The sequence below is a fragment of the Calliphora vicina genome, chromosome 5 (genome assembly GCF_958450345.1).
Source record: "Calliphora vicina chromosome 5, idCalVici1.1, whole genome shotgun sequence".
Lineage (NCBI taxonomy): Eukaryota > Metazoa > Arthropoda > Insecta > Diptera > Calliphoridae > Calliphora > Calliphora vicina.
In genome coordinates, this window is record NC_088784.1 from 79,504,351 (window position 1) to 79,521,382 (window position 17,032).

Sequence of the window (17,032 nt, forward strand, 5' to 3'; positions counted from 1 at the left end):
AAATTTTTCACTTTTGCGGCTACATTAGGTAGTGCTAAAAGGTGTTAAGAATCATTCTTAGGAAGTTTTTTATTGAGATATTAGGAATATTTTTGTAGTTGATTGTTTCCTTGAATTTTATGTGCTGTTTTTCTATAGCGAACGAGTGCTTTGAGTGGACGTTTTACATGTATTTTGTTTTTGTTACAATAACAAAACACATGTTAAATTTCCACTCAAAGTACTCGTTCGCTATAGAAAAACAGCACATTAAACGGTTTGCTACCTATGAAAAAAAGGGGGAAAATCGATTTTTTTAAAGTTCGTTTGCCACTTTGATCTAAAAGATGAAGTTTTTTTGATTTTAATTGTTAAAAAGGTATAAAATCGAATTTTTTAAAGTTTTTTGCGAGTTTGATCTTGAAGATGAAGTGTTTTTGATTTTATATGTTCTCAGAGAGTAAATCAAAATTCCGAACGGTCTGCTAGATATGAGCCTGAGAAAATTATCACTTTTTTGCAAAAATGACATGAACATGAACTGGGACACACGGATCTTTTTTTTTGGTCTTTTATCACTAGTGGTGTCCGCATATGGTTATATTTTTTCCTGTTGCACTGTGTTATCTCAGGGATTCGAAAAACCTACGGACATTGCTATATTGACTCCGGTATCTATAAGATCCACTTTAGATTCCTTTTCAATTTTTATGGACAAAAAGATTTTGGTATTTCAAAAACTGTTTAATGTGTTTCAATTTCTTTTCACCAATTTCACATTAGTACATGTCTTGTTACTATTGTGCTGATAATTGAAACAAAAGAAACTATTTTTGACCTAAAATTATAATCAGTTATTTGATAATTAAGTGATTTTTTTTTGTGTGATTTTTTGCTTGATGTTAACTACAAAAACTTGTGTTAATTGTATGTGGAGACACCCACTCTCATGGCACTTCCATGTATGGTATCACTAACGGCAGCAACTTAACAGATATTTTATAAACACAGATGATATTTAATAAATTTATTAAAAAAAAACATGTTTCTAACAATAAAATACTTAATAATTATAAAATGACAATTTCAGCTTAGAAATTATTTGACACCATTTACAATACATTAAAAATAGATTTCTGTTTGTTTGAAAGTGAGATTTTTTGAGGTTTTTACAATGTTTTTATCTCAAATCTTATAAAATTAATAACATTTAATAGTTTATAGCTTAAAAAATTAATGAATTATTTAAATACTTTAAGTAGAAATATATCAATTTATTATAAGGTGGTCCAATTAAAAGCAAAAATTAACTGAAATTTAACCACCCTTGTATTGTTAATATGTACTAACTAACTAATTTACAAATGATAATAAATTGTTTTGCATAAATTATCTAAAAATTGTTCTTGACTTGATATATATTGATATATATTCACCGCCTGCGATGTCTACGCTGTGATCCAGGATTGTAGGCCCCTAAAAATGCATTACATTTGGAGCAATAATGATTTCCAGTGCGACAGCTGTTCATGCAGTAGGGAACAATACAGGCACAACAGCACCATCTTTAAATATTTATAATTGAAAGTTGATTAAGAAAGATTTCGATTTGCAAAAATTCAGATATTTACCCCACTAAACACAAGATAAGAGCACTCAAGTGTGTTTTGGTATTTGGTGTGTAGCTCATTCGTGTAGTTCTACTTGCACCACAATTAGGACACGTCACGGTTGAGGGATCTGGTCCAAGTTGTGATGTCAAATTCGCAGAGGGTTGAACTGGAAAAAAAAAATAAAATTGATTTTTAGATTTGTATGGTCGACCTTTATGCTGAAAAGGTCAAATTAAGAACAATATTGTGTTACACGAGATAACATTATACTGATGTCAATCAGTTTGAAAAATATGTCAATATGTGTTCATCTTTAGATTTGTTTTGTTTCCCTCAACATTTATAAACACTTTCAGTTTCATTTTTATTTATTTAAGGTTTTTATTGCCTTTACAAAACCTAATAAACCTGAATTTTGTAATAGACATTTAACGGACAAAAGTCGCGCTTCAGTAAGTCGCTGGTAAGAGAAATACTTACAATATAAAAAAATTATAACATAAAGCAGACATGGCTACAAAATAATAATTGAGCATACTACATATTTGTACAAACAATTTAAAATGTTAATATATATTTTGTTATTAACAATAAGTAGTGTTTTTAAAATTAGTAAATAAATGCTGCCAGATTATGTTAGATTTGTTTCAAAACTGGGGAAATTTAAAACGAATGCTGACTCATTATTTGTTGATGTGAAATTTAACAGGTTTTTAACTTTGTTTAGTTTTTACACCCTACACCACCATAGTGGGGAGGGTATTATGCGTTTGTGCAGATGTTTGTAACGCCCAAAAATATTAGTCTTACACCCACCTTAAAGTATACCGATCGACTTAGAATCACTTTCTGAGTCGATTAAACGATGTCCGTCCGTCCGTCTGGCTGGTTGGCTGGCTGTCCATATACACCTTGTGCGCAGAGTACAGGTCGCAATTTTGAAGATATTTCTATCAAATTTGGTACATATTATTTTTTCGGCCTAAGGACCAAGCCTATTGAAACCTATTATTTCACCAAGCCTATTATTTCACCTAGCCCCCATACAAATGTCCCTCCGAAATTGGACTTTATCGGTCATAAATGTTTAATTAATAAATGTATCTCCACAAATTGCGCTCCAAATGAGATTTACATATACAAAATTCATGTCACCAAATTTTGTTACGATGGGTCCATAATTAGTCATAGCTGCCATATAGACCCGCTTCCGAAAATCACTTTAACGTGCATAAATTGCTTAAAAATGTTGGTATACTCTCAAAACTCAACATAGTAAACTTTCATATAGACATAAATCACAAAACCTAATTTCATGGTGATCGGTCCATAATTGGTCATAGCCCCCATATAAGGCCCAATTCCGAAAATCACTCAAAAATATAAATTATTGAAATTTTAAAAGAAAAATGTTTTTGCTATTTTACTTAGTGTAGGGTATTATACGATCTGGCTTGACCGACCATACTTTCTTACTTGTTTTAAATACATTTTTTTTGTGTTTAAGAATTTATTATTGACATATTTATCACCAACTTTTATCGAGCAACATGAAATATATGAAAAAACGTAACAATTTTTCAAGGGGGGCAAGGTTTGTGTAACTTCTGAAAAGAAATTAAAGGCTTTTTATATAAGTATTTGATATTGATGCAAACCTTAGGACTTAAAGATTGAAATAGACTCAAATATAGACTCAAATGTTCTTAAATAAATGGCATTAGAATTTTTAACATTTTTTATTTTCAAATATCGAAATTCCTAAAACGGGGAAAATGTGTTCCAAAAACTGAGTTTTTTTTTAGAAAAGTGCCTACATTATTTACGGTGTGATAGTATAAAAACTTTCTTAGTATTTAAGAAACCTATAGGGTTATACAAATATGGAGGTTTTTCGAGGATTACTCCATTGCCTTTTTAGAATTTTTACTCAAACCGAAAATTTTTCTTTAAAATTGACCAAGTTTTGATAGGTCTGGGGGGTGTTAAGTCCGCTTAAGTGAAACAAATTTTTCTTTACACGCTTTTGCATTAAGTTCTCTTTCTGGATCATATACAAATTGTATATAGTCCCGAAGAAAATGTTTGTCTAAAAAATATATAGGCTTTTTTGGGAAAAATACGGTCCTTTTTACATGTTCTAAATTTGGATGCGTGTAACTTTTTATAGAGACGAGATAGCTGTTTTTATACCCTTCACCTTCGTGAGAAGGGTATATATAAGTTTGTCATTCCGTTTGTAATCTCCACAATATAATTTTCCGACCCTATAAAGTATATATATTCTGGATCCTTATAGATAGTGGAGTCGATTAAGCCATGCCCATGTCTGTCTGTCTGTTGAAATCAATTTTCTTAAGACCACAGATATCTTCGTTATCCAAATCTTTAATAATTCTGTCGGACATGCTTTCGAGAAGTTTCCTATTTAAAATCAGCAAAATCGGACCACAAATGGCTGAGATATGAGGAAAAAACCAGGACAACCTCGATTTTTTACCTATTTTTACCTATATCTGGATTACTAAGTCATTAATATAGACAATGTGGATATCTAATGATAGATATTTCAAAGACCTTTGCAACGACGTATATAAGAACATAGAAAGTTGGACCAACAATGGGTCAAAATCGGAAAAAATATTTTTTAACCCAAAATTTTTTTTTTTACAAAAAAAAATTAAAAAACCAAAAATTTTTTTTAAAATTTAAAAAAAAAATTAAATTTAAAAAAAAAATTTTTAATTTAAAAAAAAAAAATTTCCAATAAATTAAAAAAACAACTTTACAAAGAAAAAAAAATTTAGTTTACCTAAAAATATTTAAAATTTGTATTTTGAAGTATAATTTGGTGAAGGGTATATAAGATTCGGCACAGCCGAATATAGCTCTCTTACTTGTTTTTATTTTATTTATAATAAATAGATCGAGCAAAATTAAAAAAATAAATCAATAAACCTAAATATCTCTTCAACTAATGGAGATAACCACATGTAAGCGTATTTTTGTAGATCTTCTCAAGGACTATTTATATTTTAAATTTCAGCTTATTTGGATCATAAATGGATTTTTGACGATTTTTAACAAAATTTGAAACCCGAGGTGACCAACTTTGAGGGGCCATGCACTGGCCCCCATTAGCGGTAGGAAGCTTAACAAATGTAAATCAGGTCGAAAACACCTCAGCTCAAACCATGTGAAATTTCGTAACAATATCTCAAATAGTTCCCGAGACACCGAATTATTTCCAAAAAAACGTTTCTAAAGCACTATGCACTGTAAGTCCGACTTACTTTGGCCTTATATACGCCATTGTAAAGGTTTTTGAAAGATCTATTATTGGATATCAATATTGTGTATATTAATTACTTAGTTTAGATAAAAAAATAGGTAACAAATCGAAGTAGCTCTGGATTTTTCCTTACATCTCAGTCATTTGTGGGCCGTTTGTCTTGATTTTAAATAACAACAGAGCCGTGCGATTTCCCGATATATTGATGTATGAATCATGTATGTAAGTTATTTGGGCGCTACGGAAAGTAGATTCCAACATACAGACGAACAGATGATTCATAATATATACACTAGGGTATTCATTCGACTAATGATCGTTCGATTAATCGAATAATTTCTTACGAATAATTATTCGAGCAATTTAAAAATGGCCATTTTCGAATAACGAATAATTAAATTTTACATCATTTCAAATTTAAATAAGTAATAATGACTCACAAAAATTGTATTGTTTCTGAAATTCGACAAATAACTAAAGACAAAGGGACTTTCGATCACTGTAGATGAATGTTCCGATAGCACCTTCTATAAATATATAAATATTACTGCAAGAAGTTACAATTCTAAAAACAAATCTTTCAACATTTTTAACCTAGGACTTGAACCAATGAAAATAAAAGGTACGGAATAAAATATTTGTTATTTAGCAGGCGAAATATTCGAAGAATCGCAATTAATAATCAAAATATTAACTTACATTAAAGTGGAGTTGAATATGATAGAGAGTGTGATTTTGAAACGGTCGTCGAAAGTCATATTGAGGATGACATTTACAATGAATTTATTGAAATAGATGAAGGCCATGATCTTAAAATATATGTATATAAGTGATGTTATTAACCGCGTATGTAGTTGTTGCAAAATATTTATTAAATCGAATGATAAACACAAATATTGCAAAAGAACGTTTTGTTGCAAGAAAAGCATGGAGTTCGTCTTATATGTACATGATTTTGAACATCGTTGAACATCTTTGCCTAACACGGTAATAAACTTTTTGCGTATTTGTAAATACGCAATCATACTGCCTGACTTCAAATTAGTTACGTTCACTGACAATGATATCAAACTTTGGACAGATTCCCTTTATAGTGTAATTCCCCAAGACCACTTTATTAAGCAAAAATTCGGCAACGTTGATAGAGCTTGGTGTATAATACAATTTGTTATAAATAATTTAGAAATAGTGAATAATTAATTTACTAAAGAATTAGTAACTCAATTTAAAACCCGAATTAATAAACGACATAAAAAAGTTCTTAATATTGTAGTTATTTGAATTCAGGATCATGTCCAACTAGCTCAATTTTTTTTAAGCATAGCTCCAAAACGGAAACTAAAGGGTTTGTTAGTCAATTGTTTTGTATATTGTTCGGGAGTTAATCTGATCAGAATATTTCTGTTGAAAATTTAATAATGGACTTTGTTTTCGAATGTTTTTTAACATTATCAATACTTGAATTGTTAACTTTAACGTTTTTTTTTGTTTATCTTTAACAATAAAATATTAAAAAACCGACATAAAAACTTCATTCTTTACTTTTTTAAAAAAATTAAATTATTCGAATAATTCGATTAATTTTAAACGTGTGATCGAATTATTCGAACAAGTTAAAATCTCTTCTTCGAATTATTCGTTTTATTCGAACAAGAGAAAAATCGAATAATTCGAATACCCTAATATATACTTTGTGGGGTCGAAAATGAAAAATGTAGAAATTACAAACGGAATGACAAACATATATAAAGGGTATAAAAAGGGAGAAGGCTATAAAAACAGTAAATTCATTAATTTTATAACGAAATTTGAAAACCAATTAACCGAGAGATAAAAACCGTGTAAACCGGTTAACCGAAAAAAATATTTCAAATTAACCGTTTCACAAAAAACCGAAATTTTGCAGAAAAATCAAATTTTCGGTTAACCGATTTATAAAAACTAATTGAGAAGTTATTGTTAGTTTAAAAAGCATGATCTCTTGAAGTTGGACATATTTAACCTTCAGAAGACGATGTTGGTAACACTTTAAAAAACTCGAACTTTAATAGATAGCGGAGTCGATATAGCCATGTCCGTCTGTATGTTGAAACTTTCCGTAGCCCCCAAATAACTTATAAACATGATTGATGCATGAATATATCGGGAATTCTCCCGGCGGGACAACCTCGATTTTTTGCCTATTTTTGATCTATAGCTATGTTCAATAACTAAAAGTTGTTACTAGTTAGTAACAATTGTTACTGGAAAAGCGTTCATTAACTCAAAAACTTGCAAGTAGAGAAAAAATCAAGAGCGTTTAAATTTTAGAGAGTGTTCTCTCGTTGCAAACTATTACAAGTTCTATTTTGAACTCGTAATAGTTAGCAGCTTATATTTTATATGTTTTGTGTTATTGTTTATTTATTTAAAATTTTATTTTTGTGGTGAAAAAATGTCAAAACAAAAGAATTTTCAATAAAATTAAAGAAAATGGCAGTATTTATACATTTTAAAGGAATAAAATAAGAAAATTGTGTGTATAAAACAATTGTTACTGGAAAAACGTTCATTTACTTTTTACTATTTTTGAGAAATTAAGAGAGTAATTTTGTAAATTTTGATTTTATTCTCTCGTTGCAAGTATTTACTGGGAAAGTAAATGAACAGACCTTATATCTGGATTATTAAGTCATTAATATAGACAATATGGATATCTAATGGTACATATTTCAAAATCCATTGCAACAATGTATATAAGGAAAAATATTTTTTAACCCGATTTTTTTTTTCACCAAAAAAATTTTTTTCCCATAAAATTATTACCATAAAGTAACATTTATTTTTTTTTTAAATTTAAAAAAAATAATTTGGAAAAAAATTAAAAAAACAAATTTCAAATAATTTTTCTTTTTAAATTTTTTTAAACAAAATTTTAATTTTGTTTACCTAAAAATATTTAAAATTTGTATTTTAAAGTATAATTTGGTGAAGCCGAATATAGCTCTCTTACTTGTTGTTTTAATCACGTTAGATTTTAAAAATATGTCAAATATTAGCTTTCCTAAAACGTTTTTCGGTCAAAATTGTCGCCGAAAATAAGTATGTACATGAACAAAATTTTAAAACTTAAAAAAAAAATAAATAAAAATTAAAAAAAATAAAAAAAATAGCAAAAGATCTGAAGGTTCATCGTCTAATTGCTTTCAAAAGCCATTAAACAGTATAAGGAAGAAAAAAGGTCTAACAGATATTGGTAAGGCAAAAGAAGTCGAATAGCTCTTTCCAAGAGTACCCAACACTTCAATCAGAAAAGCAGCTCGTTAAGTTAAATGCTCTGATTCTTTTGTGCTCAGAGCCAAAGCTAATGCTGGGTTGAAGTCGTATAATGTTCATTACAAAATAAAAGTTTAAAGTGACTACACTCTAGATTACTTAGGGACACTAAAGTGACAATTGAATTCCCGCTAGGTTCAATGGGATGTCAGTATACTTAAGCAAATAGAAAATAAACTGTATGAGAATTATGTCAACACAATTTATATAAAACAAGGTTGTATGAATTACTCATCAAAAAATTTAGTACACAATTAACGTTTAAAGCAGCGAAATGCAATGAGCTCTCAAATGAGCTCTCTTGTTTTTATTTTCACATGTACGCAAGCACACACATTGTATAAAAACAGTCAGTCTCGCATGAGCATTGATATAAGCAGGTTGTGTTACGCTTTTATGCTTGTTTATTTCATTATTTCAGCTATTTGTTTTTGTTTTTGCCAGAGAATAATTCTCAACTCATACAACTACAATATCTAAAAACTGTAGTGGTGTGAGTTTGCATTTCGCTGGTTTAAAGTGACTACACTCTAGATTACTTAGAGACACTTAAGTGACCATTGTCTTCACTCTAGATTACATGAGATGTATAAAGTAACCAATTGACTTCTCTCTGCACTACAAAGAGCACATACGCTAATCCTGTATATAAGGGATACATTGATTACTTGCTTAACTGCTTGGAGATTATGCTTACAAGAGATTTTATGTTTTGACATTAAACCAAACTGTCTAACAATATTTTCATTGAAGATGCTTTTAATTCCAACTTTCTATAAAAAATGGGTGTAGCATATACGCCCACTATATAAAATGTTACTCTTTAAAATTTGAATTTTTGTCCCGCTTTATGTTTCGGCTTTAAACCTTCAATCTGGCCGCACAAGTTGTAATATTTCATTGTTTGCTTTTTTTACAGTGAACATTAAATTTAAAAAAATAACATTAAACTGTTGCATAATGCTCTGTTGTAACAACAATAACTAAATAACAAACCGTCGGCAATAAGTGGAAAGTGTGTTTGTTGTCTGTTGGTCTTACTCACTAGTAATTGGCACTCCATCAGTTTGCTGTTGCTGCGTCAGAGGTGGCTGAGGTTGCTGCTGTTGATTCGTTGGCAATGGAAAATTTGCTTGTTCGACTATAACCGGTAACTGATGATGATTTATATGGGGACTGTAGTGGGAACTGGTAGGATAATTTATATCGGTTGCATTGGGCGTCCAACCTATAGGTGCTGACGGTGAGCCATCTCTAGTGGCCACATCATAGGTGGGTGGCGGTTCTACGGGTAAACCCATGGCAGCAGCTGCTGAGCTGCGCTGATCGTTAGGCATTGAGTTGGGATCGGGGTAAAGCATGGCATGTTTTTGATCCATATTTGTAGAAGGGATTGAACAAATAGCACTATTTATTGTGTATACTATATTTAAACTTAATTAGCGTTCTTGTATTTATTATTAATGTATTTTGTTTACGTTTTAATAGTTTTTTTTTTGTTTTTATTTTGTTTTGCAGTATTAAATGAAACGATCTAATCACAGACACTGTATATTAACAACTAAAGACACAAAGTTCGAGTTTTTGTTTTCAATGCTGGCTTGTTTTTTGTTGTATTTTGTCTTGCGTTTGGCATTTGCTTTTATTTAGTGTCTTTTTGCTGTATTTGTTGGATATTCAGTGATTTCACGAGTATTTTTTTATTTTTTATTTTTGTTATTATTGTTGTCTGAATATAGTGACGTATAGATCAAGTTTGAGCATTTCATACGCTTAAAAAGCAAATAACTCTGGTTTTATTTATTGTTTTGTTTTCATACGATTTGCGTGGTTTTCAGTTATCTGTCTGTATCTGTAGCTGTGTTTGTTTTGAATTTTGTGTATTTGTGTTAAAAAGTATCTGCATTGTAGCGTGATTTAATGTTGCCAGATGAGAAATAAATCAGTAATTTCTTATGGGCTCCAAATACCTTCCATAGATTGCCTTTAAAACTACAGTCATTGCACACATTTTTGCTATATTAAATTTCGATTACTTTAGTTTAGCAATCTGACTAAATTGTTTATGATTGCTGATTTACAGTTGCTGACAATACAATGGAAACTTTTCCTAATATTCAATTAAAGACAAAGCGTCATATGCGGGAAGTTTTGCGTTACTTCTATAATTTGAAAAAGAGTGCCGCCGATTGCTCACCGAAGCTTATTGTGAACGTGTTCTATCGGTTTCAAAGTGCGAGAAATGGTTTGTTCGGTTCAGAAGTGGTGTTTTTGTCACGGAAGACAAAGATCGTCCACCAGCCAAAAAAGTTTGAAGACAAATAATGCCTCCAATTCTTGGCCTTCAAACTTTTTTTCCATGAAGATTGTTGTCAAACTCAACAAGAGTTTCGCAAAATCATTGGAAGCTACTCAAGCAGTAATTTAAAAACGCAGGATTCATCCAACAGCAGAGAAATTGGTTACCATAAGAATTGAAGCCGAGAGATCTTGAAAGACGATTTTGCATGTCCGAATTAATGTTTGAACGCTATTAAATAACATAATTTTTGCACCGAATCATTACTTGCGATGAAAAATGGATCCATTACGATAACCCGAAGCCTAAGAGATCGTAGTTGAATCCCAGCCAACCAGCCGAATCGACATCAAAGCCAAATATCCATGGCGCTAAGGTAATTCTCTGTATTTAGTGAAAGAAAATCTGGTCAAAATTTAACGCTTAGTTAGACCAATGTAGAGAGAACTATGGGCAGGCATGGGCTAGGACGACTAACGGAAAATGGAAAAATGTTTCTGCACAACTGTATGACTAATAATCTTGTCATTGGTGCAGTTCTTTAATAGATGTGGTTGTTGTCTGTTCGAATAAAAATAACCGCCATCAAGACGAACAACGCTGTATCACAGAGAAGATTCAATGTGGCAAAGTTGAAAAACGCAGAAATCGCAAACCTATTCACTAACGAATTAATAGAATACGCCTCAAGTAGCAGTGAAACACTAACATGGCCGGATGTCAGGGAAGTTTTCACTAAGACAGCAGACAAAAATCTGGGGTTCAAAACTACTACTAGAAAATAATGGATTAGCGGTGTTACATGAATAAAGTCAGACAACAGGAACTATCCAACCGCCTTAATTCTGAGGTAACACGCAGTGCTCGGAGAGGTAAACGCAAATGGGTTAACAACATAGCAAATGAACTTCAAGCAGCGGCTGAAACCTATAGTGTAAGGGTACAGGTCCCTTACACTATAGGTTTCAGCCGCTTTATGTCTCTAAACATGCTGATAAACAAAAAAATCATCGACAGGAAAGGCTTTAAAAAACGATGTGGGAGAACTGAAAACATCAAAATCTCAACAAGTTACACTATAGGGAAGCTTTTTTATGCTATCAACATCTCCTGGTTTGGATAATATATCTCCAGAACTGTTTACATCCGACCGAATAACCAGTGCACGACTGCTGGAACCCATTATTAAAGCAATTTGGGCTCATGAATCTTTGCCTGCCAATCTGTCTGATGGAGTCATCATAAATCTTCCAAAAAAGGTGATTTGACCTGTACGAGAATGCCACTTGTCGTGTGTTACATTAAAAACAGCTGAGCAACAAGATCGTAGTGAAAACTAGAGTTAGACAAGGCTGTGTTTTATCAACTCATCTTTTTAACTGCGTCCTCGATGTTATAATGCAGAAGTCTACAAGCCATCAGAAGATAGGTATTATGTAAAGCTTACAAGGACGTTTGGAGTACTCGGATTATGCCGATGACATACAGAGAGCCTCAAAAGTGTGTAAACACCAAAAATTATTTGATTTTTTTTAAGGTAATGAAAATCCTAAAATCTAATCAAATGATTTTAATTTAAATGTTTCGGTTTGTTGGATATTGGGTTGAATAATAGATTCGGTTCTGAAAAAAGATTTCAGTCGGACTATAATGATTTTCATGGCCTTAAAAAACCAAAAATATCTCTGGTGTTTACTCATTTTTGAGGCTGTGTGTATGTCTACTTAGTCACTCATTCTCAGAGATGCAGTCAAAAATTTCCACTATCAGTGAGAGTGGTTGGGCTGAAAATAAATATACCCAAAACAAAATCGCTCCGGATCAATTGTAACACAGATCGACGTTTCTTCGTATTCGACCAAGATATTGAAGATGTAAAGTTCTTCTGCTACCTGGGATATATCCAGTCGCATTAATAAGTCACGAAGTGGAAATCATCTAATATTTCTAAACGAACCAACATCAAATTATTTAACTCCAACATAAAATCTACTCTGTTGAATGGATGTGACACCTACAACATGGCATCACAAATTACGGATTTTCTGGCCTGTAACAATATTCAACAATCAACTTTGGGCAAACCAGCAGCATATTAGAATGGAAATGGAGTTGGATAAGTCACATCCTCCAGACGATGACATTGCCAAGAAATGTATAGACTGGAACCTTCAGGGAAACAGACGAGTTGGTGGACCAGCTCATACCAGGAAGCGACAACTAACAACAGAGCTTTCGAGTTTGCGGGTGAAGTGGAACGAAGTCAAGCATCGAGCAAACGATCATTGTCATTCTCTTACAACCACATCTAATAAAGCATCCTCAGTGGTTTAATTTTGAGTAAGTATTTTGCGATCTACCTTTTTCCATAGGATTTCTATGGAAATAAGATCTGGCGCAGGCCAATTCAAAATACACATCTTATTGGTTTCTAACTCAGCTACTAACATAGAGGTTCGTTATTCGAAAAACGACCTTACTATATACCCTTCACCTTAGGGATGAACTTTGACAATTTGCATTTTTTTCTGATTAGAATTTGTAATTTGAATACATCAGATTTGATTGCTTTAAAAAAATATTTCTAGTGATAAGAAAACAGAATCTTTGTAATAAAAAAATCTGCTTCGTCACAGCATTATTTGACTTTTTTTGTTGACAAATGTATAAAACATTCCCAGCAAATAATGTTTGCTGCAAAACACATGGAATTGCAATAACTAAGGTAATACCTAACATAATTATTAATTAAATAAACAAATTATTTAAAACATTTAAATTCATGTTCATTCTCATATTTATTCAAATGTAACAAATAAAAATTATTGAAATATTGTAGTTATTTGTTTTCGATCAATATCAATGATTCTACATAAATACTATTTTCCCCATATAACCCAATTCTCATCTTATAATAACCCTCCATCATGACACTGGGTAAATTATCCGTTGCTATATCACATTTATTCAATTCAATCTTACGTTTTGTTAGCGGCGGTTCAAACTCATCCACAAAGTATGGCGCATTAACGCTACAGTTCTGTATGGAGTACATGAAAATATCTTTATAGAAAGTGTTCATGGCATTTGATAAAGTAATATTGTCAATTGACATGGGTAATTTGAAAAAGGGTCCAGCTCTAAATTTACTCTTCTCGACATTAACACCAACACTATAGTCATCGTATATATCCGATTTAAAATGTAGGAAACCGCTAAAACCGGGTTTTCTCAACTCACGGAACTTCATATAATTTGGAGCTAAATGAGAGTGATTAATTGGAAATAAGTGCTTTAGGATTCAGAGAAATGAAAGATCCTATTTAGTGAATGGACACATTTTTGCTATATTAAACTACCGTTACTTCAGTCTAGCATTCTGACTAAATTGTTTAAGATTGCTGATTTACATGGAAACTTTTCCTAATATTCAATTAATAACCCTTAACGAGGTTGGCGTAGGCGTTCTTTGTTCATTATTATGTCAATCGATTTGTATTGTATTGTTTCGCCAGGCAGTTTCAATTGTATTTGCATATTGAGCTTGTTAACTTCATAATTTGTTGGTGCCTAACATGTTCCCACAGCCAATCCGAATTTTTGTAGTTGGTTGTAAGACTTAGGAATACTTTGTCGACAACGGCTTCAATATAAATTTGCATTTGGGGATCAATAGGAATTTATCCATTTCCGATATCCAACAATTGTTTTAAGAATGTTTCGGCAGAAGGGTATTGCAGCAAATGCACACGCATGTTCGTTGATAGGGTTCGGCTTTTGTAGCTTCATTTCCAGTGAAATAAATTTGAAGGAACTACATTTGGCCTTGAACTTTAAAGGTGGGCATGAAGCTGACGTCATTTGAAAGCATGAGTTGTACTTTTGGATATTTTTAAGTGTTTGGAAATAGGATTGGCGTCCAAAATGTAACGTAGAAGCAGCTCAGGCGGCTCTATAACTGGTGGCAGAACAACTTTACCGTTCGAACAGCACAATCCAGGAGATTCCTTAGGGAACTTGAAAATGTAAGCAATGTTTGTGCTTTGTAATGTAAGCAATGTTTGTTCTTTGCGCCAATCAGTACGTCCTTGTGATTCCTTTAGACATCATACTTATTGTAATGAAATGCTGCAAACTTTAGATTGATTCGTTCTCTTGCTATTGAGGTCTTTCGATATGCTGTTGAGGTGTTTCTGCAGCACTCGATGAAGATGCACTGTGACGCATTTTCTGCAGCCGTTTTCTTCCCGTTTTTGCGACTCAATAAAAATAAAATCGTTCATTTGCGACCCCACAAAGTATACATATATATTCTGGATCGTTATAGATAGCGAAGTCGATATAGCCATATCCGCCTGTCCGTTGTATGTTGAAATCAACTTTCCGGCTCGGCTGCCATTTAAAATCGACAAAAATAACTGAGATATAATGGGGACAACCTCGATTTTTGGCCTAATTTTGATCTATATCTGGATTACTAAGTCATTAATATAGACAATATATCCATATTGTCTATATTAATGACCATATTGTCTATCTAATGATAGATATTTCAAAGACCTTTGCAACGACGTATATAAGACCTTAGTAAGTTGAACCTACAATTGGTCAAAATCGGAAAAAATTTACAAAAAATTAAAAAAAACTTTGGAAAAAAAATAAATTTGGTTTACCTAAAAATATTTAAAAGTTTTATTTTCAAGTATAATTTGGTGAAGGGTATATAAGATTCGGCACAGCCGAATATAGCTTTCTTACTTTTTTTGCAATCTATTCCATTCCATAGGCGTAAAAATGTAATCAAACTGCAGGTCTCATTGAAGATAATTCGATTAAATTTGGTACATGCTTGTATAAAGGACGAAACCTATTGAATTTGGGTATAAACGGTCCATTATTTCTCCTAGCCATCATATGTTCTTCTGAAATAGGATAGGTATCCACACAGATTTCGGCAGACGTAAGTTTTATATAAAAATAAATCAATTTTGTGTGGATATTTAGTAATAGCTCCCATATACTGTCCACTTCTTAAAACAACATTAGCAAGCATAAGTGTCTTCAAAATGTTGGTATCCAAATGAAATTCAATAGAAATAAGTTTCTTATATACATAAGTAAAGCTACCTAATATAATAACGATTGGTCCGAAATTAGTAATAGACCTATATAAGGCCTACTTCCGAAAATCACTTTAACGACCACAAAAATCATTCTACTTACTGCATCACAGCGACAATCAATCGTCTCCTTGTTAAATATTTTGCAATGCTCTTATAATCGCATCTATTAAAGCTTCCTTCGTGGTATAACAGTGATGAGATTTGAACATATATATTTAGTGCCAAAATGGGTTCAAAAGTGCCAAAACTACTTTTCACAAAATAAACCGAATTTGTATCCCTTTTTAACACAATTTTTTATACTATTTGTTTAAAATTAATGGTAATTTAATATAAACATACTTCGTTATTTGCTATTAGGCTCATTGAATTCGTATTTGCAAATAGCATAATGTGATTATGATGGCCTCAGGCAGGGTTGTGACTAGAAGATTGGAGATTAAATTAAGTTTAATCTGCGGATGTTTTGGTTAGTCGATTATTTTATTAAGGAATTCCTCAAGATTAAAATTTTAATTCTGATCAAAATTTATCTGGTCGGATTGATAAATTTTAGGAGCCGTTCATTCAATTAGTTTAAGTTAAATTTAGCAAATTTTACTATGAATAAATTACGAAACGTGCGGTGAAAAAAGTCCCCAAGAGAAATCCAAATTCGACAACACCACCACAGACATCGTCTTCGGACAATGAAAGAGATTGTCCCATAATCATAGGCAAACATAAAGTATATTTTAAAGAATTAAACTCGACTTTATTTAAGAGTGGACTTTTGGTCTATCATAGACAAGTTATACTTCTGACATTATATTCGACTCTAAATAAAAAACTAGTTGAATTTGTTTTTAACTCGGTTAACAAGAGCATCAGCTGTTCTTCGCCAAGTAAAAAAGTTCGGCAAAAAGTAAAAAATGTTTAAGTTAAAAAATATTGGGAAAGATTTGATGACTCGATTTGAATAAGAAATTCTATTTTGTATTGCAAAAAGTACTGGTATCGGTCAAAGCATCGTTATTTTTGAAATAAGAAAATAAAACTTGAACATTTTTAATATCTATTTTCGAAATTAATTCCAAAAAACTATTTTTATTTTGATTTATTTTGAATAGTATAGAAAGTGCCAAAGTAGTATCCCAGCAAAAAATGTTTGCTGAAAAACACATAGAATTAACTAAGCTAATACCTAAAGAAATTATTTAAATTCATATTTCGTCCCCTCAATAAAACAATAGTGTATAAGCATATACACCAAATTCTACTTCCACAAAGTGGGCCAAAGTCCAATTGAAATATTACTTTTGTTTTAGATGTCTACTAACACAAAAATTTTAAACTCAATTATTTCGAAATGGTAAAAAAATTATACACTATTGTTTTATTAAGGGGACGATTTATTCTCATATTTATTCAA

The 17,032-nt window shown here is 31.6% G+C and overlaps 1 protein-coding gene across 1 annotated transcript; it reads right to left on the reverse strand.

Moving 5' to 3' along the window:
* Positions 1–991: 991 nt before the first annotated feature.
* On the reverse strand, positions 992–9,768 carry LOC135961093 (lipopolysaccharide-induced tumor necrosis factor-alpha factor homolog). Its single transcript, XM_065512580.1, has 3 exons — positions 9,245–9,768; positions 1,611–1,758; positions 992–1,544 (listed from the first exon to the last, which is right to left on the reverse strand). Exons 1-3 carry the CDS (start codon positions 9,576–9,578, stop codon positions 1,412–1,414), a joined length of 615 nt encoding a protein of 204 aa, XP_065368652.1. The 5' UTR covers positions 9,579–9,768; the 3' UTR covers positions 992–1,411.
* Positions 9,769–17,032: the final 7,264 nt, after the last annotated feature.

Excerpts from the sequence above, each read along its gene's own strand:
- LOC135961093 (XM_065512580.1), bottom strand. The coding sequence starts at position 9,578 with ATGGATCAAAAACATGCCATGCTTTACCCCGATCCCAACTCAATGCCT. Across the intron at positions 1,759-9,244 it reads TGATGGAGTGCCAATTACTA|TTCAACCCTCTGCGAATTTG; the intron begins GTGAGTAAGACC and ends TTTTTTTTCCAG. Across the intron at positions 1,545-1,610 it reads CTTATCTTGTGTTTAGTGGG|ATGGTGCTGTTGTGCCTGTA; the intron begins GTAAATATCTGA and ends AAATATTTAAAG.